General features: G+C 59.4%; 5 protein-coding genes across 5 annotated transcripts; all 5 read left to right on the top strand.

Moving 5' to 3' along the window:
• Positions 1 to 350: 350 nt before the first annotated feature.
• LINJ_32_2790 (conserved hypothetical protein) lies at positions 351 to 6,488 on the top strand (the record flags this gene model as incomplete). Its single annotated transcript, XM_001467918.1, has 1 exon — positions 351 to 6,488. One exon carries the CDS (start codon positions 351 to 353, stop codon positions 6,486 to 6,488), a length of 6,138 nt encoding a protein of 2,045 aa, XP_001467955.1.
• Positions 6,489 to 8,821: 2,333 nt separating this feature from the next.
• On the top strand, positions 8,822 to 10,021 carry CD (putative cysteine desulfhydrase; the record flags this gene model as incomplete). The annotated part of the gene is made up of 1 exon (XM_001467917.1): positions 8,822 to 10,021. The coding sequence occupies one exon, from the start codon at positions 8,822 to 8,824 to the stop codon at positions 10,019 to 10,021; it is 1,200 nt and encodes a 399-aa protein (XP_001467954.1).
• A 7,460-nt stretch (positions 10,022 to 17,481) lies between these two features.
• On the top strand, positions 17,482 to 18,294 carry LINJ_32_2770 (putative superoxide dismutase; the record flags this gene model as incomplete). The annotated part of the gene is made up of 1 exon (XM_001467916.1): positions 17,482 to 18,294. The coding sequence occupies one exon, from the start codon at positions 17,482 to 17,484 to the stop codon at positions 18,292 to 18,294; it is 813 nt and encodes a 270-aa protein (XP_001467953.1).
• Positions 18,295 to 20,097: 1,803 nt separating this feature from the next.
• Positions 20,098 to 21,006, top strand: LINJ_32_2760 (conserved hypothetical protein; the record flags this gene model as incomplete). The annotated part of the gene is made up of 1 exon (XM_001467915.1): positions 20,098 to 21,006. The coding sequence occupies one exon, from the start codon at positions 20,098 to 20,100 to the stop codon at positions 21,004 to 21,006; it is 909 nt and encodes a 302-aa protein (XP_001467952.1).
• Positions 21,007 to 22,844: 1,838 nt separating this feature from the next.
• Positions 22,845 to 25,865, top strand: LINJ_32_2750 (conserved hypothetical protein; the record flags this gene model as incomplete). Its single annotated transcript, XM_001467914.1, has 1 exon — positions 22,845 to 25,865. The coding sequence occupies one exon, from the start codon at positions 22,845 to 22,847 to the stop codon at positions 25,863 to 25,865; it is 3,021 nt and encodes a 1,006-aa protein (XP_001467951.1).
• Between the last annotated feature and the right edge of the window lie 870 nt (positions 25,866 to 26,735).

Raw genomic sequence — 26,735 nt, 5'->3', positions numbered from 1 at the left:
CAGCACAGTTTCTGTGCGTCTTGTTGTGCTGCTGCATTGCTAGCATCGTATGTCCTGCTGGTTGTCTCTCTTCTCCTTTATTCCATTCTGGAAAAAAAAACACACCGGGCACGCCGACCCTACCCCTCCCGTCCCGTAGGATGGGTACAGCACGCTTCACTTGTGCGTGTACCACCTCTCCGCCATCACCATTGCCATATCCAAGGAGAAGTCGACGCCGTGCACACGCACAGAGAAGCACACACACACACACACGCCCAACGCACCGCCACCCTTTTTGTGACTCGTCTTTCACTCGTCGCCCTTTCTCCCTTTTTTTGTGTTTGCTCGTCTCTGCCCATTCACGCAGCATGCCGTCGCCGTCTTTGTTCGTCGCTCTGGTCGATCAGCTTGCCACGCGGCACGACAGCGGCGGTAGTGGCAGTGGCACCAGCCTCACCCAAGACGTGGGGGAGCACGTCTCACGCCTGTTTCTCCTTGCCTGCGACTTGACGACCGCTTTTCAACCCGCGGACCTGTACCAGCACCTAGAGGGCATGATGACGCGCGAGTGGGCAGCGCTGCTTTATGGAGAGAGTCTTTACACCTCGTCCCCGGCGTCGTCAGATGCCCCAGAGCCAGCAACGTTGTCGCACTCGTCTCCTCCACCCGAGTGCGCGCCAACGCTCATCGCCGCCTCTGGCGCGCTCTTGGGCTACGCACGCACGCACGTAACAGAGTTCGAGACGAGCGGCGTGGGACAGGAATGGGTCGATGATGTATGCGAGCGTTGGCAGTCGAGCGTGCTGCAGCTACTGAGCGCGCAGCCGCCGTTCTCCGCGGAGGCACGCACGGCCGTCTGCTACACCGTGGCGCAGCTGTCCTTGCTGCCTAGGAACTGCTGCGAGCAGGTGCTGAACGCTGCTTGCGAAGCCTTAGAGACAGGGCGCGAGGATGGTCTGAACGCAAGCATCGCCACGGAACTAATCGGCCAGATCACGTCGCTCATGGTGCTATGTAAGCCATTCCAGCTGCAAGGCCTCGCCCTCGAGGGCCCTGCAGCAGCAGCTGCTGCAGCAACTTCCTGCAAAGCCGCAGCAAGCAAGAAAGACACGGCGCCGACCGCGGGAGCACAGGCGTGGAAGCGCGCGAAGTTGTCGACGCAGCGGCCAGCAGGAGAGGGCGCTGACGCTGGCGCCAGTGCATTCAACACAGCCGCCTTTGGCTCGGAGGCGCCGACTTTGAGCTGCAGCGCCATTCCGTCCTGCTACCCTTTTCCGTCTCGTGAGAGGCTCAAAGAGCTGAAGGTGTCTCTCATCCAATGCTGCCTTGCCTCTCTCGGTGCCACGGCGGCCGAGGCGAGTACCGTGAGCAGCACCGCCGTGCGAGCAACGCGTGCACATCATGGGCAGCAGCAGCACCGCACAGTGCCCGTTGCACTAATTTGCCAGCGCGTGCTCATTCCACTGCTGCTGCTCGACGGGGGCCAAGGGCTGGAGCAGTACGAGCATCTCGTGCACAATCTTCTGCGCACACTCGCGAGCCGCCCGAATACTTCGTCGATGACGGCGGCGATCTCGCCGGACTCCTCACAACATTCACCAGGTGCTGCTGCTGAGGATGCTGTGCTGCTGCTCCATGGGGACAACTGCGACGAGGTGGTGCTTCTCATCGCCGCGTTGTTCGACTTTCTCTTTCGACATTCTTCCCTCGACCCGCGCACGGACTTTCGTTTCTCTGAGTTTCTCTGGACAGTGCTGAGCAGCGCGCTGCATCGCAGCCTAACAGCGCCGGAGGCGGACGCCGGCCACCGCGCGAACATGCAGCTACGCGTCGAGTACCTTCTGAAGCGCATCGTGCACATGACAAAGCAGCAGCAGCGGGAGCAGTGGCAGGAGCAGCAGGCGAGGCTGCGCACTGACGCGCCCTCTGCAGCTCTGCCGCCCATCATCGAGTTTCACCCGCTCTTCCGCTGGTGCACGACCATCAGCGGTGTCGGCAGTGGGGCCGGCAAGCATCGAAACGGTGCAGCCGCCGAACATGGCGACTCGCTCAGCGCCACCACGTGGGACAATTTCTTCTTGGTGCTGGAATCACTCAACGAGTACGGCTGGCACATTATCGAGCCTGTCATGGCCCGCCTGGACACCCTCATTGCTCAGCTGGATAGCCGGCTTGAGAGTGCCGCGTCGCCATGCGACGTCGTGGCGGGATTGACAGTAGGCGTGAGCGCTGCCGCGCTGCACCCGCGGTGGATCGAAATGCTGCTTCTGAAGCTTATCCTTCACCCAAACCTCGGCGTGCGCAAGGTGGGCCTGCGCCGTATATGGGCGCTGCCGCAGCGCGTGCTGCGATCGCTCTCCCCGAGCTTTCTTTTCCAGTACGTCTTCCAGAGTGCGTCAGATCCGCGGTTGTGCGGCGACATCGACCGCGTCCCGATCACCGCGTCCTTCCTGGACACCAAGGCGTTCGAGGGGACGGAGGTGAAGGCTGTGCCGGATGTGGAGCCGCTTGCACAGGAGGTGGAGCGCTTCTACGCGTCCCTCTTCGCCCACCGCTGGACTTCCAGCGACGCCGACGCCGTGGCGGGCCGCATCGACGCTCTGCATTGCATGCTGGACACGGCCATCAAAAAGCCGCCGCGCTTCACAGTATGCACGCTGGCGCGTGTGCTGCTCGCCATTGCGCAGGTTTTTCTAGACCACGGCCTCGATGCGGAGCCTGTCCTACTCGATGAGGGGGTGTTGGGGCGGTTGCACCGCTTCATGCGTGACTCTGTCCAGGAGAACGTTCCGTTCTGGCTGGATGTGCGTGTGACGGTCATCCTTTTCGCGGCACTTACAACGCTAGCGGCTGCGACGGCTTCTCCGCGCCGCTGTCGGCTGCACTCGGCTTTCTGGCGCCTGTACTGCATATGCGGCCCACTCGGCGAGTCGGGAGGCCACAGCATCGCGAGCGTAGACGCGTGTGGGCAGTACGGCCTCGTCGGCGCCTCTGTTGAGGAGCGCTTTCTGCAGCACTGGCTTGTGCAGTTCAGCGCGCGACAGCAGCCGATGCGGCAGGCCAACTTTGACAAGGCGGCGCCTTCACTGTTAGAGGCGTTACTGGATGTCGAGGGGCTGGCCTGCCGCGTTGAGGCACTACTGCGGGCGCCCGCAGAACCCTGCTCACATGAGGTGGTGAACATTGTGGCAGTCAAGGAGACGTTCTTCTTGGTCGGCGCTCTCACACGCACCGGGTCCATGCGTCACGCTGAGCTCGTGCGAGCCATCGGCGATCGCATTGCGACCACGATCGCGTCGCTGCAGACGCGCGCCTACTGCACTGCTGCACACGTGCTGGCAAGCGCGGCGTGCTTGGTGGAGTTCCAGCACAGCGTTGGCGGTGCCGTGTGCGCTCAGCTGTGGCCAGTGAACACGACACTGCAGTCCATAGCTTCTGCTTTACACGGCCACGTCATGGCGGCCCTGCAGGCGAGCGTGCGTAGCATCTGCGACGCTGCAGAGGCGCCGGGGCAGTTGCGCACCGTGCGCTCGCTGTTCGAAGGTGAGACGCACGACGAAGCCGACACAACATGGGCACTCATGAACATCACAAACTTCGACGTACTGGCAGCTGCCATAGCCTCTCTCAACGCGATCGCGTGCGATCCGACGACGCGCACACCGGCCGCTGCTGCTGCTGCTGCAGAGGCGTTAAACGCCCCACAGCATGTGCGGCAGCTTATGTGTCTTCTTCGCGAGTGCTCCGCCGCTTACGAGTCCATGTCTGCGTCGGGTGCCGGCACCGCTAGCAGCGAGGAGGCGGGGCAAAAGCGACTTGCCGCGTTGCTGATCGTCAGCCGCAACGCGGCCCGCCTACTGCAGAGTGAGTTATGCGGGTATCTCTCTGTGAAGCACGAGGCGAGCACCGCGCCGCAGGCGCGGCACGATGAAGGCCTCGACACGGTGGCAAAGGGACGCCTGCTGTTCCCGACTGCTTTGCCGACGTGCCGGGAGGCGCCGCCATTCTCTGCCGCCGCCAGCTCCCGCTGTCCGATTGCCGTGGTGCTGCCACGTGACGTGCTAGAGGTGTACGTCGACCAGCTCATGGCGCTGCCATCGCAGCGCGTCCCATCAGGTGCCGTCCCCAGTGCGTTGTCGAACCTGCCGTGGTCTACGCTGCTCAGCCAGCAGGGCCGCTACGTGTGCAACGCGCTCTATGTCCTTTTGCTGTCCCTGACTGCCGCTGAACAGGAAGACACCGACACCGCAGCATCGAATTCGACGCGGACATCTCCTGGTCTTGTGAGACGCGTGCAGGACTACGCACTGGGCCAGCTTAGCGAGTGCTGGACCGTGAACCTTGCCAGTGTGTACGATGTGCTGCTCTGGGTGTCGTCCTCGAATGTGCCAGAGGTGGTGGATTACGTCACCATCGCGGACGGCATGTGGGAGCACATGCGAGAAGTCGGTGCGCGCCAATACACTCGACTCGCTGCCCTTGCATTCACCGTGCTGCACTACGTCATGCCGCACCATCCCGACTACGTAAAGGAGGCCCTGCTGCGAGTTCTCAAGGGCGAGGGCAAGGATGCACAGACGGCGGACCGTGACGTCTACTTTGCCGCCATAACGGCCTCGCTGCAGGTGCTGCATAACCCCGCCAACAACTGGCCCGTGTTGCGCGATGTGGTCTTGTACGCTGCCGTTTTCTTCAATACGAACCGCGACGAGGAGGAGAATGAGTCGACGGTGGCCGTCACGGAGCCGCTTCTATGGACTTGGCCGGAGGCTCTGCGACAGTGCTACCCGCCCACCACTTGCATGGCTGGCGTGGGCCGCGCCATGGCAGTGGCGACGTTGCTGTGGTGCTGTTACGAGAACGTGGCGGGCCGTGCGGTGCCGCTCACGATGGAGCTGCTGCGTATGAACACGTGCCACCCGTTGGTGACGCACGAGCCATGCATGCCCAACTCACGGACACACCGCACACGTATGCGTCTGTGGCAGCTCCTCTGCGCGCTGCTGCCTTGCCTGGCTGAACAGCACTCGGTGCCACCTGCCCAGGTGGAGGAGGTGTTTCGCATGCTCGTGTTCCACTGCTTGACGGTGAACAACATGGGGAGCGTCCGCCGGCTGATGGAGCTGTACGCGATTCGGCTCGTGGAGCAGCGACCCGCTCTCTACACCGTCTTGAGTGAGGCCCTTGGCAGCCACAGCCTCCGCCCTCAGGTTTGCGGCAGCTACATCCTCATTGCCTGCCACGTGCTGCTGCGGCAGGAAGAGGCCGGCGGCGCCGACGAGTCTGCCGCTGCTGCGGCGGGTGACGAGGCGCTTGCGTCTGGCATCTTCGCATCGCTCTTCCCACGCATTCTGCAGCAGAGCACGTCGAACCAGCACCTCCTGCGCATCATCAGTCATATCGGACTTTTCAACATCTGCCGACGCCGCCTCGCGCGCGGACGCCCCGTCCCGCCTGCCGTGGCAGCCATCTACGAATACGTACTGCATGCCCCGGAGCACGTGAGGCTTCGCGAGAAGCACGAGAGCATGCTTTTCTTTGACACGGAAGCGGCGAGCAGCCCTCGCAGCCTCTTTTGCGTCCAGCGCAAGGAGGCGAACACCGTACTGGCGGAGGTGCTGCCGGCTGCCGCCTTCGAGCGGCTGCGCTTTGTAGAGACGGAGATGTGTTGCATGATTGGCGCCCTCTACCCGATGGAGCTGCTGCGCGTGCACGACTGGTGTGCAAGCCTGAGGGTGCAGGAGCGGGTGTCCGTCTTGAAGGGCTTTCGCGGCATCCCTCACACGAGTACGCCGTCAGACTACTATGTGGATTACACACGGGAGGCGACGGAGCTGCTGACGCGCGATCCGATGCTGGAGGCGTCTGCCGCCGCCGCAATTGCGAGGCCCGCCGCAGTCGGTGCTGGAGATGAGGCCAGCGGTGCCGACGCGGCCACGGCGAACGTGCAGAAAAAGGTTTCATCATGGTGGACGAGCGAGGTGTACAACGAGCTGCACCCACGTGCGCTGCGTACGCAGAAGCAGTCCATCATCGTCGTCGGCTCGCTGCTCGAGAATCCGGTGAACATCGCCGGCTTGTGCCGCTGCGGCGAAATCTTCGCCATCGAGTCGCTCGTGGTGCCGGAGAAGAAGGTGTTTGAGCATCCGCACTTTGTGGCAGCAGCGCGCAGCGCAGAGCTTTGGATCCCGTGGGAGGAAGTCGTGCCGAAGGACCTGCCCGGCTACCTCGAGGGTCTGCGGCGTCGCGGCTACGTGGTTGTCGGCATCGAGCAGACGGCGGCGAGTGTGCCGTTGGAGCAGTTTTCCTTCCCGGAGCGGTGTGCGGTGGTGCTTGGTGCGGAGGGCCAGGGCGTGCCAGCCCCACTTATTCCGCTGCTCGACGTCTGCGTCGAGATTCCGCAGTACGGGCTCATTCGCTCGCTGAACGTGCACGTAGCAGGTGCCATAACCATGTACGAGTACACACGGCAGCACCTGATGGCCCAATCGCATCCCTCCACGTGAAGGGGCGAAGCAGGTGGGGAGATGGAAGGAGGCGCAGGCGGCTATTGAAGTGGACGGTGGCGGAGAATCACATGCTGATCGGATAGCCGTCTCTCTCTCTATTGCTTCCTGTGGTAGTGACGCCGGTGTCAACGGTGCTTGCCTCACAAACGCACACACATACACGTAGAAGCATGCACACGCCGCGGCCGCAGCTGTGCAGCGTGGCGCACAGCTGCGGCAACCGACAGCTTCTGCATCTGCCTGCAGGCTGCTGTTGTGCTGCACTCTTGCACGAATGTGTGTGTGTGTGTGTTTCTCTGTGTTCTCTCGAATCGAGTCTCGCTAGCGTGATCACCTGACACGGATACGCTGTCTGCCTGTTTTGCTCTCTCCCGCCTCGCGCCACGAGTCTGCGTATGCGCTAGTCGGTGGCGCACCCTTCATCCCACGGGGGCCCGTAAGCGGAAGCGCCAACGCGGAGAGCAAAGACAACACACACACACAAAGAGGGGCAACATCACACACATGGGCACGGACACGCCCTCGAGAGACTGGGAGGGAAGAGCGGAGGACACGCCAGTCCCCGCCCCATATCCTACAATACTAACATCTACGTCAAGTCTCACAGCCATAATGATAATGAGTTACAGCGACCCTCAGTCCACGCTGAAAGGCAAGGAAGTGCGCGTCGACTCGGAAGAAAAAGAGGGAGGGCAACACCTTAGTGCATCAACAAGGATGCAGCGAGCTCCGCTGGGCTCGACATCTCAGTCGTCTCTGTGTGCCGTCGTGCGGGTGCGTGTGGGTCGTTAGCTCAGCCACGCGAGCGCGGGATGCTGTTGCACTTTTCCACCGCTCAAGGCGGACGCACCAGTGCATACAAGCAACGCGTACCGTGCCGACCACGGCAAGCGTCTTTACAGCGGCGAGTGCCACTCTTGGAGTGTGGGCACAGCCTAGTGCGATGAAGACCGACGTCAGGACGAGGTGTGCAGGCGTTGCGCTCAGCGCGAGCGGCATCTGCTGAATGCCGTATTCAGTTCCCTCTCCTCTTTCCCTAGGCCCTCACCCCACACGAGCGCACACATGCGCGCCACTCAATAAGCGATGCCTGCCCTTCGCTTCATCATCATGGAGGAGAGGTAGGTCGTGAACACGCCCGCACACACAGACCGGACACAGCTGCTCGCGCTCGTAAAGGCGCCACGGGCGGGTTTCACACCCCATGCAGCTCATTGCGCACGTGTGTGTGTGTGTGTGTGTGCCTGGGCTTGTGCACGCTCGCTTTCGAAAGCCGGCCGCTGATGTCTATGCGGCGATAAGCATATCGAACATCTGCGGCATGGCTCTCCCCGTTACCGCCAGGAACGTCGCTGCTGTGGGACCTCCTTCCACCCTAGCTTGTGGCAACGCAAAACCGGCCCACGCAGGCGCCAAGCGTGCTACGCCAATCGACAAACCGGCCGATCCAGCGGGGAGCCGACCAGGCTTACGGTGACCGACTCTGCGCCGTCCTGCGCCCCCTCCGCGGCCGCCACCATTGCTTCCACCGCATCCCTTGCCCCGTCAAAGGTGCCGGTGGCTCCTCCGACGTCTCCCAACGCGGCGGGTGACAGCGACGTCGCGCGAACCGAGCCCCTCACCGGAGAGCCTTCTGAAGCTCGGACGCAGTCATGCTCTCTCGCGGTGGGCTCGGAAGCATCCCTGTCCTCCACGCATACATACCGGCCTAGCGGCAGTCTTTCTTCCGCGACCCAGGGGTACAAACGCAAGTGTGCGCATAATCGCCGTCATGGACGGCGTCAGAGAGGCCGCAGCAACGAGAAGACACCGCGAACATCAGCGTTCTGCGTTGGCTTATGGAATCTCTTCGGCTGTTCCGACGTCCCCGCGCTGCTGCGCGGGGCTCACGGGTGGCGGGCGCAGCTGTCAGTGAGGGAGGAGATTGTGACGGACGACATCTTTGCTTTCCTCGGCCCTTTGGGGCCGTTGCGGCACACTCCCGCATGCCTTCCCTCTTTCCTCCTCTGCCCCAACCGCCAGCTGTTCTGTGCTGCATCTCTGGCTGGAGCTTTATTCATTACGCACCGTCCTTGCGCTTGCCTTCTCGCTGCTTCTGTCTTAACGCTCTCCCTTCATCCGCCTCCACACGTTTGCGCGAATGCACGACAACGTGAACACGCTCACGCATACATCCACACCCCCCATCTCACACCAGATGCGCGTTCCCATCTCTTGCTCAGCCACCACTGAACCCCCCTCCCCCATTTCCTTTACAGCACTACCCGCCTGCCAACAGTCCACGACTGCCCGCTCCCGCTTGCCCTCAACGGCAGCTCTTCCGTGTTGCAATGCCACATCAGTCATCTGATCAATGCTCTGTCGAGACCAAGCTGGGCCGTGTCGGCCGCAACCCGGATGAGCAATGGGGCTTCATCAACTGCCCCATCTACCGCGGTTCCACCGTCCTCTATAAGAGCGTCGATGACGCACTGAAGCGCCGCTCCCCGTACTGGTACGGCACCGCTGGCAACCCCACCGTGACGAACCTGCAGAACGCCTGGACTGCGCTCACCGGCGGTGCTGGCAGTATTGTCGTGTCGTCGGGCATGCAGGCGATAGCGTACGCGCTGCTGGCGGCCGCGAACAGCGGTGACAATATTCTTGTGGCGGACGCAGTCTATCTGCCCACCCGTAACCTGTGCGACAACTTCTTGGTGACCAAGGGCATCACCACGACCTACTACGATCCCTGCATCACGGCAGACGAGCTGCGTGAGCTGCTCCACCAGAAGCCCAACACCACCGTAATCTTCATGGAGTCACCGGGGTCGCAGACCTTCGAAATCCAGGATGTGCCGATGATCTGCGCTGTGGCACGCGAATTCAACGTTACGACGATCATCGACAACACTTGGGCCACTCCCATCTTTTTTGACGCTCTCGGCATAGGGTGCGACATCTCGGTGGAGGCTGGCACCAAGTACGTCGGCGGCCACTCAGACCTGCTGCTGGGTCTCATCTCAGCCAACGAGAAGTGGTACCCAAAGCTGCGGGGGTTCATGAACCTCTTGCAGTCGGTGCCCGGCAACGAGGACTGCTACCTGGGGCTGCGGGGGCTTCGCACCATGTACATTCGCCTCAAGGAGGCGGAGAAGCGCGGGCTCGAGATGGCGCGCTTCATGGAGAGCCGCGAGGAGGTACTCAAGGTGCTGCACCCGGCGTTCCCCAGCTGTCGTGGCCACGAGATCTGGAGGCGCGACTTCACCGGCTCCTCCGGCCTCTTCTCGATCGTGCTGCGCCCCAAGTACGCGCTGCAGGACGTGGAGCGGATGATCGGCAGCTACAAGCTCTTCAGCATAGGCTTTTCATGGGGCGGCTTCGAGAGTCTTGTAATGTGCTTCGACTGCACCACGTACCGCACGGCAACCACCTTCGCCCCTGGTGGCATCCTCCTCCGTTTCCAGATCGGCCTCGAGAGCTTGGAGGATCTCAAGCAGGACCTCTGCCAGGGTTTCGACAAGCTGCGCGGAGAGTCGATGGGCTGCTAAGCGGGTAGATCCTCTCCGGGGACTGGCTCGCCTCTGTCCCCCGCCGCCTTTCCACTACTGTGGATGTGACACCGCTTATCTCGACATGCGCACGAACGTAGCAAGTCATTGCTGACGTTTCCTCTTTGCTTTTCTTTGTGTTTGCTGTCTCCGCCTTTTGTGCCGCGGTGGTGTGGCACATGCCGTGTCTCCCGCCCACCCCGCCCACCCCCTCTCGCCCACCCTCGCCGCCACAGATAGCCACGCACGCGCACATGTCGGCGACACGATATGGATGCGAAGGTGTACGACCTGTGCCAGTGGGGTCTGTCCATGTGTGTGCGTGTCTTTGCAATGCATGAAGCAAAAAGCGACGGCGAGGAGAGAGGAACGGCAGGCGGGAGGCGGGGCGTGTGTGAGGGACGAGTGATGCGCGCACACCGGCACGCGGGCATCAGACGATGCGCCCACCTCTTCCTCGCGCTCTCCCCTCTCTTTGCCCGTCTCAAAACGGAGCGAGCGGCGGCGCCGGAAGCCGGGGAGAAACAAAAGCCGCAGAGGTGGGCGCACAACGAACTGGATATGGTCGACACACGCGTTATAGACGTAGGGTAGTTTTACTCGCGAACGACGCGCAAGCAGAGATGACGGGGAGAGAGAGAGGACCCCATCTTATAGATGTTGCTGATTCACTGGACTGGTGTACGTCAGCGAACGGCATCTCCGCCACACCACCCACATGCCATCGCCGCTGCCTCCACTCTTCTCCCTTCATGAGTGAAGCGAGCGGACTCCGTATTTGTAGTTGTCGTGCGCTGTTTATTAGTATTATATATATTATATCTATCACGTCTTATTTTTTGTTTTTGGTTCGTGCACAGCTTCCGTCCTTTTTTTTTAAGCATGTTGTTGTCCATGGGATGATGTGACGTTCGTGCGGACGTGTACGACGCCCCCTCCCCCCTCTTCTGCCCCCCTCTCCGTACCCCCGCTCCCCCTAACCTACGCCTTTGCCCACTTTTTTTTGTCCTTCACACGTGAGTGCGAAAACAAAAAAGCGACACACACACACACAAAAAACGAAACTAAAAACGACAAAAAAGGGACCGCCCACACTCGACAAGATGACGGTGCACGTCAACTGTGATGCGCGCCTTCGCCAGTGCCGCTGTTTAGTATGAAGGTATACATATATACGGAGACATACATATATGTATGTGTGTGCATCAAAAACAGCAAAGACATGGCGCGCTTTTTCTTGTTTTCTCTTCTTTTTTTTTCATTGCCCGCACGTTTTCTTACCGGTGAGTTGTGCTGCAGCACATGGCGGTCCGACCCCTCTCCTCCTCTCTGTCTCCCCTCTCCTCATCCCCACATGCACGCGCACCTGAAGTGCACATGCGTCTTCTTGCCCTCCTTCCCTCTCTCTCTTCTCTGTTGTCGATCGGGATGCGGGTATCTTGACCGATGTGCTTTGGCCTCTGCATCGCTCGCCTCACGCAACCCAACCTGCCTTTTGCCGTATGCGCTTGCTTTTGCTCGCCAACTTGCTCGCCTGTCGCCTTCATTCTCCTTTCACGAGCTCCTTGTACAGCTTCGTGCGCTACGCCACGCACAGTGCGAGCGGTGTACGCGCCTGTGCGCGAATCCAGGGAGAGAAGGCGACGCGAAGGGCAGTTTCATAGCGCCATGGGGTCCGGTGTGAGAGAGCATCCGCAGAGCTGTAAAACGAATCGTCCAGGAGGCCAATATGACGGCGGGAGGGGAGGGGAGAGAGAGAGAGGACGCCGACGTTTGCTTCTTTTTTTTTTCACTTTGAACTCACATTGCATGCGATCGCCTCGATTAGTGAGTGCGCCCCCCCTGCGCCGCAGCGCTTGTCTTCGTTTCTCTTGCCGTTTCTCTGTGTGCTGTGTGCGTATTGCTTCTGTCCCTCTTCCTTTCTCCGACTTCCCTTTCGCATCGTGCCCCTTTTATGCCGCGCCGCCACTTCCCGCCTCCCAGTCTACCTGCCCATCTCGCTGCCTGTGCCTCTGCCTGGAGACAGAGAGACGGGCAGGTGTACGGAGAGGCGAGAGACACTGCCCTACACCTCCACTCCGCGTGCCTTTGCTCACCTCCCTTTCTCTGTCCTCACCCCACTCCTTCGTGTAACGTTGCGTTTCTGTGTCTGCGTGCTAAGACACCCTCGCTCTGGGCGTCTCTCTCCGTCTTTCTTTTCGTTTTTATTTTTCCGCTCTTCCCTTTGCCACATTCTGGCAGCCGATACCACACACACACACACACACCTACACAGGCACTTCGTAACAGTCACGGAGGACATGTGCACGTGCCCCGCTCCCCACCCCCAGCATGCTATCCCATCCTTACTTTTTGTTCCCTCCTCCTTCTCTTCCGTTCTTCTGAGCTGACATCCCCCCCTCTTCTTTGAGAGGCACGAAGGGCGGGAGTTAATCAGGACATGAACACGCACTCTTTCTTTTCTTCGTACAATCGATGACAGCAACGGCTATGGTGGAGGGAGTGGATGGAGGGCAGCGGTGGCCGGCGCATTGGGGATGGGCAGAAACACCGTCGTGTGTGTGTGTGTGCACGAGTAGCGCCTTTGAAAGCCAACTCTCTTTTCTTCCTTTCTTTCTTTTCCCCTTCCCCCCGATCATGCCTGCCACCTCAGCGCGCGGTATCCAGGGTTCCGAATGGACACTCTGTGTGGGAGCCAAGAGCCTGCACAGCTTGCACTCGGGTACGGTTGCGGACTCTTGATGCCGGCAGAGAGGTCTGGGCTAGTGCTGCGCCGAAGAGACATCCGGCCACGCTGATAACGTGTGTGCCATCTCACCACGAATCGCGCCGACGACTCCACAAGCACACGCGCCCACCGACTGTCTCTCTGGCTTTTGCTGCGTCGCGGGGACTTGGAGCGCGATCTAGGGCCTACCCTGTACTGTGTGCAGTGGCGTTGCATGGGGCTTGAGCGGTACCCAGCGGTGTTAGTTGGCCTGGCTCCTCGTCGAGTCTTCGATCCAAGTCTGTATTCGGTAAGAGAGGCGCATTTTACTCCACAGGTCTGAAGGGCACATTCTTCTCCCGTCTTTTCAGCATCGCGGTGCGGCAAGGGAAAGGAAACACGGTGGTGGCGTTTCTGCGCCTGTGCGAGAGAACATACGTAAAGGCGCCGGCCCCAACGTGCTCAAAGACGAAACTGGAGCAGAGAGGCCCTGACTTTGCTTCGATGGTCCTACTAGACGGATACACCTCACGCCCTGCTACAAACCTGAGAGTGACGTGGCGGCACGGGAAGTTTTCGATCACACCAGTTGCGCGCGAGCACCTGCCCGCGTTTTCGATGTCTGCAGAGGCGAGTGGCTGACAGAGGCTGCATGGTGTGCAGATGGTTTGCTGCCTGGCGCTCTGCTGACAGTGGGGTACCACTGCCCCCTATGCCCCCTTCTGAAGGACAAGCTGTGAATTCTCTGCGCGCAGCCGCACGTGCCTGTCCGAGAGCCCCTTCCGCTTGGCACACCCACTCCTGTCAGAGGCGTGCGGGCCCAGGAGAGGGCGGAGTGCTCCCTGCTACCACAGACGTGTAGCAGCGTTCCATCTGTCGCGGTGCATGTGGGCACGCCATCCAGACCCCCTTCCCCCTTCCTATGAAATAGACCGAAATGGACGATGAAGACACCGAGCCCTCTTCCACAGACAGCAGCGTCGCCTTGAGGCGGGGCCACGATGCAGAAATGCGAGTGCTGTGCGCACGGACTGTCAAGCATAGCTGGCATGGCGTGCCACGTTCAAGCAGCGCATCGAGAGGTCAGCAGCGCAAGAGCGATGGGCGGAAAAGGCGGGAAGGGATCCGTACGAGTCAAGCCCAAGGCGCGTGTGTGCAAAGAGCATGCGGTACCCCCTCCATCTGAGCGGGTGGGCTGCTGAGGCATGGGTGCGGGGAGGCACGACGGGGGCACCTCGAGTTGCACCCACCGGGTCTTCCAGACCCTCCATGCGGAGGGTGTTCACCCTATATTATGGGACGCGGCGGCTTGAAGCGAGCCGGGGAGAAGCGCGGCACACAGCCAGACGGCGCAGGGCCTTCGAGGGCCCTGGCCCGAAGCTCGCCAACTCCCTCCTTGAGCTCGCGCTGCATGCACGTGGACCACCCTCTGTTGCCCGCACGCTAGATGCCAGGGCTTTTGTCCTCGAGCAGAAGCCTGTGCGCAGCCCGCGTGGATTAGGGCATGCGGCCCACCCAAGCCCCCCTCGGGCGCCGCTCACGCAGCGCGCATGCGACGTACGGACAAGGACGGGGAAGAACGAGAAGAGCGCGCTGGACGTACGTCCATGGCTCGGCGGCATGACGAGCCGTCCTGGAAAACCAGCGTTCAACCGTGATGTGCAGCTGAGCGAGGTGAACTGTGGTTGTATCCGTGCCTGGGTGGCTGACATGTTCGTGGGTGGAGCGGTTCGGTCGAGTTCACAATAACAACAAAAACGAATAGTTAGTTTATGCGGCGCGTACGCGCAAGAAAAGGAACAGCACGCACACACACAACACTGCCACGCAAGGCGCGCGTTTGGTTGACATTTTTTTTTCCTTTGTGCCTTCTCCGAAAGTGTGTGCATGTGTGTCTGTGTGAGCGTCTCGTATGCAGTGCGCGTGCCTCTCTTTTTTTTTTTCCTTCCCCGCCCCCTCTCTCATGCTCCTTCTCTAGCTTTTTATGTTACTTTCTCATCAATCTATCTTATGTACCGCCCCCTCCCTCTCTCTCCCCCTTACTTTCTTTAGTGTTTTCTTTGGCGCGCGTGGGCGTGTCTGCCCCGCTGGTTCCTGGATTTGTGAAAGCATTGGTGGCCTCGTAATACGCAAAACAGAGGCAAGCCTTCTCCCTATCCTTTCCCTTCTTCCTTCTTGGTGCGTGTGTGTGCCCTCCGCGATCTGCTCTCCGCAGTGCTTCTACACCGTTGTTCGGCGAGAGAGAAGGAGAAAAGGGTTCTTTGTTTGAAAGGTAATCTGCTCCACGCTGTCATACGGGAAAGCACACATGATAGGTATCGAATCTACACACCTGCACTTGAACGGCGTGGGATAAGGAGCACTCGGACGCAGGGATAACGTTTTCGCACAGGCCACCCAACATCTCCGCTGTCCATGCCCCCTCCCCCATGCTCTCTCTCTCGGTGCCTCCGCTTTCGCAAAAGCGAGTTTCTGTGTGTGTGTGTGCGTGTGTGAAGGACGCCGCTGGGCTTTCGCTTTCGTCTGGCTTGCGCTCTTTGCCCTCCTGTTGCGCCTGACGGACGCCCCATATTTTCTCCTTCTCTCTCTCGTGATGGATATTTTCGCCTCTTGTGGCTTTCCTATTTCGTTTTCGTTTTTTTTTTCTGTACTTGCTTCTTCCTCGCTCTGGTGCACGCGTCTTTTCCTTTCTCTTTTTGTTTCTTTTTTTCTCTTTCTATTCGCTCTTGTGGGGCTACTTCGTGACTGGGGGCGGGGGCGTCATACTATGCCATTGTGTGTGTGAGTACGTGTGCTGTGCGCGTGCGTGATGCTGTGCCACTGTCTGCTTCGGCTTTTGTTTTCTTACGCTGCTTCTTTAATGATGAACCGAAAAAAATGTGTGTGTTTTTCCCCCCTTCGCACGTTTGGTGCACGTGTGCGTGTTTTGGTGTCGTGCCTCATCGTTTTTCTTTTTCTTTCTCTGTTCTCTCCTCCTCTCCTTCGGCTTGAAACGGAAACCGCAACGAAACGGAGCGCATATGTCAACAACAGAATACATATGTAGGTTGTGTGTGTATGCTCGTAGGTGTTCGGCCTCAAGGGTTTCGCACGCATGCGTATATAAAGATATATGAACCTCCCCACTTTCCTCTCTCCTCTCTGTCCCATGATGTGTTTCGTTGTTTCCGTGGTTACACGGTGCGTTCACATCCCCATGATGTGCTTGTGCATGCACACGTGCGCGCGACTCCATGACCTTCTAGGTGAAAACAGTCGACGAATGCAGAGACCTAACATAGAAACGAACACACGAAACAGAGCAGCAACATCGATTCGAGGGGGTGGGTGGGCGGGCGGCGACAACTAAAAAGAGGAGCGCTCGCCAGTGAGCAAGTGTGCTCATGCGTGTGGCCACGCAGAGGCGCACAGGAAGACGCGGCCTTTTCGCTCGGAAGCGGCGTCTTTTCACGTGTAAGCACCTCTCGAGTTTCGAGAGACGAGTCGTGAAGACACAAAACGGGGAAGAGAAAAACTGGAGTGGCTCATTTACCACACGGAGCGCATCCGTACAACCGCTGATGGGCTTTTACGTATGCGCGCATGCTCACGGTGGTGCAGCACACCGTTGCACGCATGCATATATCTATTGTTTCCATTGTCACTGCTCCGATATTTCGTATCTCATCTACCCCCCTTTCCCCACTTCTCACTCTCTCTCTTTACACGCATATGTGTATCAACGCCGACGACAACTATCGACATCAATCTCCGATTTCTTGTAGGATGAGCCTCCGCCCGTGCCGTCCTCGCACCCCCTCCCTTCAGGTCCTTGTGTGTGTGTGTCTCTCTCTCAGTGGTATCGAGGCTTTGTTGTGCCCCGTGTTTTCTCTCAGTTGCACAACTTAGGTTTTCCTTTTTTTTTGTGACGCAGCAGCTGAGACTTTGTACAAGCTTCCTCCTTGAATCTTCGCTGCTTCCCGCGCAGAACCAAGCTTCCCTTCATCACCCCGAACTCCATCCGCTAAGAGCATCACCACTGACTTCGCCTGTTCATCTTTCTCTCTCTCAAAACCCCCCTTTCTGTACAGCTTCAGCACGGAGTACTCGCGCATCCGACGCTGTGCGCACTCGTACTCGTTTTCTGGCCTTTGCCGCCACACGCGATTTTCTGTCGTCGTCTCTCACAACTATGGTGCCCCTTGTTGTCTTTGCGTAGGAACACATCTTCTGTTTAGCTCGATACCCGACTTTGTTCTGGTTACACACACACACACACATACATACATACACACTCTACCTTCGACTGCTGTGCGCGTTGTGGTTGCCGTCGCTGCCTGTGCCAGAGCCCCATCGCTCTTTTCACTTGCTCGTTGATTTTTCTTTTTGTTTTTATGTTTACGTAGCATAGCGTAGTCTAGTGAAGCCCTCCTTCCCGCTCCTCCCTCGCGTTCCTTTGCCGCCAAAGACGAGAGCACGCGCATGCGTACGCACACGCATAGCATTCTCTCCTCACCTTCGGGTAGAACGGCCGTAGTGGAAGCGCCACATCCTCTTCCGTGGCGCTGCAGTGATATCTCAACAAAGGACTCATTTTTCTCGGATATTTAGAACCCCCTCTTCCACACTCTCTTTCTCAAGAGCGATGCTTCGTCGTGCGTACACCACTTCGGTGTGCACAGCCGGCGTGCTCGGCTCCGTCGTCGGCGCCCCTGCGGTGTCCTCCTCGTGCCTTGTTGCTGCGCACATCGCGACGGGCCGTACAGGGCTGGTGATGCACACCCCAAAGGCGGACATTCAGATGGGCCGCTTCAACTTTATGGACCAATACAACGAGTTCCGCAACCGTTCCGGTCGTGTGCCGGACTACTACGTAGAAAAGTACCGCAAGACGTACTGGCGCGTAGACGAGTACATTCGCCGCTCCGAGAACTACATCCAGTCACAGGGCTTCTTCTACCTACCCACGCTGGAGTTTCCGTGGTACAAGGGCTGCATGCCGCTCATGTCATCATACCAGATTCGCGTGCACTACGGCCGCCACCATCGCACCTACGTAGAGAAGCTTAACCAACTCATCGAGGGCACGCCGCTCTACGGGATGCAGCTCGACGCATTGATTGCGAAAAGCGCCGACGACTCCCAGCTGAAGGGCGTCTACAACAACGCTGCACAGCACTACAATCACTCCTTCTTCTGGAAGTGTATCCAGCCGTACGGCAGCAACATCCCGCCAGACCTGTCCGCGGCGGTGTCTGCGCAGTACGGCTCCGTCGAGAAGTTCGAGAAGCAGTTTATCACTGCAGCGCAGAACCTCTTTGGCAGCGGCTGGGTCTACTGGGTTTACGACAAGAAGGCTGGCGCCTTCGATATCGTCTCCTACGGCAACGCTGGCTGCCCGCTGACAAACTACGAGTACACACCGCTACTGTGCGTCGATGTGTGGGAGCATGCGTATTACATCGACTACGAGAACAAGCGCCCCGAGTACCTTTCCAAGTACTTTGATGTAGTGGACTGGCACTGGGCTGAGCGCCACTGGAAGCGCGCCACTGACCAGGAGTATCACGAGATGAAGTTCTGGTAGGCGACCCCATGAGTGCAGAGGGGAGAGGGGGCTGGCTCGCGGCGGGGACGAGTGCGCGCTTCCTTGCCAGCAACTCGCCCCCACCCCCTTCTCTCACCGCCCCTCCCCAACGACGCATTTCATTCTCGCCTTTCCACCGTCCCCTTCATCTTGGCGCGTGCATGGTGTGCGCGTCTACGTGTGCGGCCTTCGATGATGCGCGGACTTTGCCTCCACAGCTGTGTGCGCGTCTCTCGGTGCTTGGTGCTGCAGGTATCCAAGTTGGATCATTTACCTTTTCTTTTTCGTTTCTTTTTCTGTTGTGCTCTCGTGCATGCGCTGTGCATATGTGCTTGCGTGCGCCGCCGTGCGTGCGGTGCCCGCTGCCTCCCGCCGCATCTTGTGTGCTGCTCCACAGCTGCCCGTCTGCGCGTTGGTGTCTCTGTCGGCGTCTTTTTTTTGTGCGTGTGTTTCTTCGCTTCCCCGTTTTATCGCTGAATGCATCATCGCGGCCGCCACGAAGCTCAAGAAGCCCATGGAAGAAGGAAAGAGATGAAGGCGCACACGGAGTTGTATGACAGCTGCTGCAGTCGAGAGCTGGTCACGGCGACGCACGTCACAAGGAACCAAAGGCATGCATGTTGTCGCGCTCAAGGCGAGAGCGCATTTGCTGCTGAGTAGGGGATGGAAAGGATGCTTCTTCGCAGCGCCCCCCTCCCTCCTCCCACACACACACACACCTCTACTGAAACTGCTTATCTTCTCCCCTTTATCTCGCCCTTTCTAACCTTCTTTGACGCACTTGCGCGAGTGTCTTCGCACACTGGCAAGCGCGCATAAAACACCGCCACTTGTGCTCGTGCGTGTGTGCCCACATCCGCGTGCCCGCCACCTCAGCACTCCAAAGGAGGCATTCGCCATCCGCTTTTCTTCCTTGTGCTCTTCCCTAAAGTCATCCCAGCTCTCCGTGATCACCCTCACACTCTTTCTGCTCTTGAGTGCGCTGTAGTTGTGCTGTCGTACTCGTGTGGCAGCATTGAACGCTTACTCTTGCAAGAGGGGGAGGCCGGGACCTGCAGTACAAGGACACATCGCAGTAGCTGCGCTTGTCTAGGCACGCTAGCTCGTAGTAGCAACAAGAACCAGAGACATTGCGTGCATGGCGGTACACCTGGTACGGACCTACACACAGGGTACGTAGGCACTTGAGCCAAACGGAGTAGACGAGACCTCTCTTTTCACAGGCGCACGCCGGCCTTCTTTTTTTTTTCCTTTTCGTAGCAGTGCCGTCGTGGTTGAGGGCAGTGAAGTGCGAGCGAGAGCGCGAGAGACCGCGCGTGCGCAGAGAGAGGGCGACGCAGAATTGCACGCTTCCCCACACACGTGGCACCTTACCAACAGCCGTCGTGACTTCCTCCCTTCTGTTGCCTCCCGCCCACGCCCTCCCTTCCCCCACTCGCATCTTCCGCCCTCGTTTCCTAGTAGCAAGCAAACGATAAACGAGACGCGTCTTCGCCGCTGCCGTCTCCCCCTTCCTTTTACTTTCTAGTGTTTCTGTAGGTATCTTGTCTTTGGCGGGCTCTCTAACAGCACCGCTGGGCGCTCCCCCTCTCTTGCTCTCAGCCCCACTGCATCCGTTTTTTTTTTCCTCTTTTTTTTTTCGTAGTTCTCCAGCAGTGCGGCACGATATACTTTGCGCGCTTCGGATGTGTGCATGGGACGCCAACAAGCAGCGCCACCAGATCTAGGGTACGCCTCCGTTAGAGGCTTCGATTTGCCAAGCTTAGACACACCGACACAGCCGCGAAGAACAACAAGGGGAACATGATGCGCCGTAGCTCGCTGCTGTTCAGTGGCGGCATGGTGGAGTACCACGAGTGGCACCTCCACGAGCCACTGCTGCAGAACTACGAGGGGTGGCGTATTCTCGACAACCCGAAGTACGAGCAGAAGTCTGACGCATACATTTACGACTTCATGGGTAGCGTCCGACACCTCGACCCCATCATCGACGACCCGCGGCTGACGCACAAGCAGCGCGTTTGCCGCCTGTACCGGTGGTCATTGAAAGAGATTCAGATGTGGATGATCCAGCTCAATGCTCACAAGCTCAACCTTGCGCACAAGGTGATCCGGCGGCGGTTTGAGAAGTATCGCTACGTGACCGATCCGGCCACGTGCGACATGATGGTGCGCCAGACGCAGAAGTACCTGCGCGACAACGCGAACTTTCACTACATGCGCCGCAACAACTCCTCGCCGTGGAGCACGTACACGCTGGCGAATCCGATGTTCCACCCGGACAACTCTCTCGTGTACGACCACTGGACGCACCCAGAGGTCATGTGGTACGACGACGCGAAGCTGCACCGATGGACGGCGCATCACCCCTTGTACGCCGGCCCTGGCGAGGCGTCCGAGCGCTTCGGTGACATGGATGTAGCGCCGCACCTGCGTGGACTTGTGTGGGCCATGTTCATGAGTTTGTTTGCGTGGTGCTTCTACCAGCTGCTGGGCGGGCCAGGGATGAGGGATGACAAGCACTTCGAGGAGTGGACGCAGCAGTTCGACGAGAACCTTGCCGGCGCCCTCTACGCCGAGGAGCGCAATTCGCGTTCGCGTAACAGCGTGCTCCGGGGCGACTGGGATAGGATCCTGGGCGTTTCTTCCACGCTGGACGGCTTCTACCGGAACAATTTGTCTGTCGTGGACAAGGCCAACTACCCGGCGTAGTAGACTGCGCTGACGCGCACTACGAAAACAAAAAACAAAGGCGCGCATGGGGCGGCCGGTCGGCAGATGAGGTGGGGGGCCTGCGTGCTTGCCCGTGGACGTGTGTGGGCCTGGCCGAGTCTGTTCTTCCCGTTGCGCTGTGCGCTCTTCTTGTACCTCTCCCTTTCTCTTGCTTCTTTTCTTTGGCTGCAGTAGTCTTGCCGACCCCTGTACAGTTCAAGCAGTATCGCGCTATCAAGCAAGACACCACCATAGTGATGGAGGGGAGCACATGGCGCGCGTGGGTGGGGAGCAGCGACACCGCAGTCCGACGTTGGCGTCTGCGCGCGGAAGTGCGGGCGTGCCTATGATCGCGAGGTACTAGCTCTCTTGTTCTCCTTGCTGCGGTGACTATGTGGGTGCGTGTCTTGGTGTACCTCTTCGTGGACTTCTCACGGGCTTCTCTGGCTAGGCAGCAGCGGACAGTGTTCGATGATGGCAGGAAGAGCACACGCACACGACAAATAGCTGTCCAGCACTCGCAGCTGAAGTGCTGCGTGCTGCTGAGCAGGTGCTATGAGTCGCTTCCTTCGAGTTGCCCGTCTCTCAGTGGTGCCTGCAGCTGCCTTGATGGTGCTACAGGCTCGTTGGTAATCCCTCTCTCTTCTTGCCCCCTGTCTTTTTCATCCCTCTTTCTGCACCTCACCTGGATGATTGTCGGTGTGTGTTCGCTTGCCGTGCTCGACGTGCTCTACACAACACCGCTCTTTTTTTTTTCGGTGCTTCTACTTACGGGGGCTCGTTGACGGACAATGCCTCTCTCTTCGGTCTGATACATCAACGCACACCCATATCTCTCACACACACATACACACAAGCCCAACAACAAACCAGCAGAGCTTTCTCGGGAGCCCTGGCGCACTCACCCAGACACAACCTGTCTTTCCTCTCTCCCTGTGTTTGTCTCTCTCTGCTGCCTCTTGTGCGTGCATGCCAGACTGACGGGCGCATTCAGTCTCTACAAGTTTTTTCACGCATCGTGACACATCGCCATCCAGAGATACACAAACCTCACCCTCTCCCTCCCCTCACCTCCGCAACTTCACCTTCCACACCCGGCTTCATCCACGCATCGCTTTCGACGTGCCCATCATCATCATTTTTTTTTTGTTGTTTTCTTCTAGAGAAAGTGCGCGTGCGCGCCTAATCGTTTCTTATTACTATTTTATTTGCTCGTTACGGCTCTCTTCTGTACTCGATCCTCCCGTAGACGCACAAGTCAGCGCCAGCGAACGCCTCGCTGTTGGACAGCACCGAGGGTGCACGGCCGCCTTCTGCTTTTTTGCCCACATATATATATATATGTGGGCGCTTTAGTGGTGGTGGCTCTGCTCACAAGTGCGCTTTCCATGCTGTGTATCACATACCTCTTTCATCTCAGCAGTTTTCACACCTCCTCTTTCTTCTAGGCACCTCGTTTTGCTTCTTTCAATATAGATTGGGCTGTTTTTCGAGTTGTCTTCTCGGCGGGTGGACACGAGTTTGGCGATAGCCGAAGGGCTTGTTTGGTTCTTGCTCTCTCCGCAGACCCTTCACTCACATCCTTGTTGTTGCATCTCCACTTGTCTCCATCTCTCTCTCTTTCTGTTTCTCTCCTGAGGCCACAGCACGCTTGCCATCCGGCCCCAGTTCTCCCACGCATATCTGGTGAATCTCCTCCGCTCGTCTTCGATTTCTTTGCCTTATCGTTCCCGCTGCTCATTCACAGGTGCGCTGGTGCAAGAACGGCTGCCGCACAACCCGCGACGTCCGTCTCTGTACAAGTTGGTCGCATCAGACACGCACCCGGGGAGCCGAATATGAGCCACTACACGGTTAGCAGCAGTGAGAGCGGCTCTTTCTGCACAAACACGGCGCCGCATTCGCACATGCGCGCCGGCACGGAGCACTCCGAGTCGGCTGTCGCGAGCTTCAGCAAGCGCACCCACATGCACCCATCCGTTGTTGCGGCTGCGGACGGCGGCTTCGATGAAGAGGCTGCCGACTCTGCCTACAGCGAGAACACGCCGAAGAAGCCGCTGCAGTCCACCAAGACATCTGCCGCGACGATGGCCCAGGAGTCGCCATCCATGACCATCCGCCGCGTGCCGCTCGACTACTCCAAGCGAATGGAGGACCAGAAGGCGCGCAGCAGTGCGCTGGAGCGGTACAAGATGCTTTTCCGCGGAAATCGGCAGGTGGAAAGCAAGCAGCCATCGCCGAACTCTGTGGACGCCGAGGAGGTCGGGGAGCTCTCGAAGCGGCGCGATGATGAGCAGTCGGAAGCGTTCGCTTCACCTGCCGGCTGCTCTGCCATGGACGAGACCGTCGTCAGCGACGACTCGGAGACAGAGGAGGGGAAGCCGGCGGTACCCGTGTCGAAGTCGCTCCGAAGTGCTGGTGAGCGTGTTTCTTCCGCGAGTTCGCAGCGGATGCCGCAGCGTACGAGGTCCTCGTCGTCCCCGGTTCCTGTCTCGGTGTCCATGAACCGGCCTATCGCCCGTCCTGCAGAACCGGCGGCAGGCAATCCCGAGGGCGGTCTCACCGGCGACTCGCCGGCGCCAGCGGTGCTGCAGCTGAGCTTGTCCAAGACGCATGGCCCGCCATCGCAGCCGGCAGCCGCCTGCGCCACCGGCGACGATGGGAACGGTGGTGTGCCCTACGTGGCACCAGAGCTGACGCAGCCGTATTGCAAGCCGAACCAGCGGCGGCGTGACACTCTGCGGCCTGGGTTTGAGCCCGTGACGGCGCACGATTGCACGTCTCTGCATCGCACCTTGTCCGCTTCCTTCGCCCAGGCAGACGTGTCGCCGTCCACCTCGTCATCGCAGCTTCAGCCGCGCTCATACCCCCACAAGGACAGCGGCACCAAGCCGCGTCTTGCATCAACTTCGGCTGCCGCTGCTCCACCGAGCCCTCGGTCGACTAGTCGCCGAAAGAGAGATGCGGTTAAGGCGACGCCGGCGATGGCCGCAACGACAAGCGTGTTTCCGCAGCAGGATACGAGCGAGACGGCCGCTGAGGAGGCAGGGGCGACCGCAGCCACAGACCTCGCCTCCACTTCTCTAGCTTCGCGCGGGGTGGCGACGCAACTCTTCCATGACGACGAGAAGGGCAACCTGCTGCGGCAGGCGGACGTCGAGGAAGACGGGGTCGAGAGCCTCGGAGCACCTGATGTCAACGGGACACCCAAGCAGGAGCAGGAGGTGATTCTGCTCGCAAGCAACAACAAGGCCTTCTGGCTTCGCCCCTCGACCGCCATGTACGAGATGACGGCTAGCATCGCCGCGAAGCGCAAAGACCATCACGAAGACGAGGAGGAGATGCGTAGAAGTCCAAACCGGCGCCATCAGAACCAGTCGCGCTCATGCGCCGCTACCGCGAGTACCGCCAGCAGCTGCGGGACCCCCCGCGGCCGTCCCTCCACAAGCGCGGAGGCGAAGCCCCGCTTCACCACCCATATGACTGCCGCGCACCGGGAACGCTGTGAGGAGGTTCCCGCTGCTGTCGCCTCCGCCCCTGCGCACACGTACGGCTCCATCTACAGCGCCCGCCAGGCCGCCGCCCACAAGCGTGCCCTTTCCCGCCCCATACAGCGAATGACGACGGACGCCTCCACGGTGAATCGGGCTTGTGACTCACCGCGCCGCGCCTCGCAACACCAACCGCAGCGGCGTGCCGCGCCGAGGGCCTGCAGTCTGCGCAGCCCACTAGAGCGTCGTTCCAGCACTCTCTCGCATTTGAGTAGTGACCCACCGATGACAGCCTCGTCGGAGGAGCGCCACCGTGCTGTCAACTCTGGGCGTGTGTCCACCCGTCAGCAGGACTCTTTCTCCAAACACTGCGCTCGTGTAGCGGCGCGCAACAGCCGGCCTGAGGAGTCCGCCGGCGCCGCTGCGGAGCCGGCGAAGCGGTCGAGGACGAAGGCAGTCGCCGCGTCAGCGTGTGAGACTCCGGTGAAGGGTGAGGTTGCGGTGCCTTCGAAGCCTATGGTCCACAAGAAGCTGCAGTTCGAGACGGAGGCCGAATCCGAGCCGCGCAAGAACGTTCCCAAGGCCACTGATCGCGTTCTCGCCTCACCAGTGGAGCCAAAGCCGGTGCCGCCGTCGCCAGAGACCACGATGCATGGCCTTCACCGGCCCGGCGAGGGCTCCCCGTCCAAGTCTCGCCGGCGGGAGCACGACCTCACCGCCTCCCCGGCACGTCCAGACGACCACACCGACGCGGAGTCGGGCCTTGATGCGCAGGACGCCGCGATGGAGCGCGAAAAGGAGGAGGCGCGCGTGCAGCAGGTGCGGACAGCGCTGGAGAGCTTCCGGAAATCGCGGCAGGCATGCATGAACGATCCTAAAGCCTCCCATGTCAAGGCCACTTCCACTTCCACGAACGAAGTGGTGGCAGCCATGCTACAGGGCATTGTGCAGCAGACGCGCCAGACGCTGCCCTGCTATCTGTGCGCGGATCAGCAGAACGCTTCTGCCTATCACGTGCACGTGGATCTGTGCCGTCCTAAGACGGAGGCCCTGCTGTGTGAGTACTACACCGCCATGGACGACGTAAAGGACATTCTCGCAGCGCTGCAGGAGCGCATCCAGCACGTGGCCGCCCAGGAAGTCCCCTCCTCCACCTCCCCCGAGACGGAGCGCGACGCCTTCGCGAAAAAGTGCTATCAATGCGTCAAAGCCATGCTCGTGGCGTGCCGCAAGTGCGGCGTACAAGTCCGTGTGCACGACGTCAAAGAGCACGAGATGCTTTGCGGCCGTGCATGCTATCGCAGCAGCCGCGCAGCTGAGCGCGTCCGTGCCACGGTGGAGCGCATCGATCACGGCTCGCAAGAGTAATACACAACTGCGAAATCCAGCAGAAGAAAAAAAAACAAGACGCACATCTTCCTCGTCTTCTCTCTCTGCCGGCCACCCGCCTTTGAGAGCCTCAACTGCTACCAGCGCCGTAGCAACCGTGAGGGAGTCGGTGCCAGGTGCTAAGGGGTTCGTGTGTCGAACGCTCCTCGAGAGCAACCGCCGCGAACACCGCCCACCGCCATCCTTTCTGTCCTCATTTATTCATCATTTTTTCTTTTTTTCCCGAAAAGTGCTCCCACACACCCGTTTTATTTTATTTTTATTTTTTTGTTTGGCTCGTCTTCTTGGCGCTGGTTCCGTCACCAAAGTTTTTCAGATTTGTCCGTGTCTCCTTGTCTCGTAACGTTTCGATGTGAGTGCTCTTGGCCTCTCCGCCGTTGTGCTACCACCTATTCCTCTTCATCATGCCGGTTTCGCTTGCCTTTCTTTGTTTCTCTGTATCTGTCGACGTACCTCTGAGCATATATCAGCATGCATGCATACGCGCGCGCGTGGCTGCACACGTGTAGGCGGAGGCCTACCGACGTCTATCATGATGGGCAGAGGTGTCCGCGCCCACACGCGCACTGACCGCTCATACCTTGAGACATAAGAACCTCAGCCACATGAAGAGAAGAAAGCCAAGCAGAAGCAGATGCTTAGCAGACATAAGACGCGCTGCATAGCGGCTTAACGGCGACTGATCGACGCCGCAGAAAAAGGCTGGGCAGCCTCGAAGCTCCCTCTTCCGTGCATGTGTTTACGCGCATGCGTATGTTTTATGCATGTGTGTGTCTCAGTTTTTAGATACTTGTACCACCAGCAAGAAAGTAAAGGAAAGCCACAGAGCAACAGCGAAAGCGAATGAAG

The sequence above is a fragment of the Leishmania infantum genome, chromosome 32 (assembly GCF_000002875.2).
Source record: "Leishmania infantum JPCM5 genome chromosome 32".
Lineage (NCBI taxonomy): Eukaryota > Euglenozoa > Kinetoplastea > Trypanosomatida > Trypanosomatidae > Leishmania > Leishmania infantum.
Note: the sequence above shows the minus strand (reverse complement) of the source record. Positions and strands in the feature narration are given on the sequence as shown.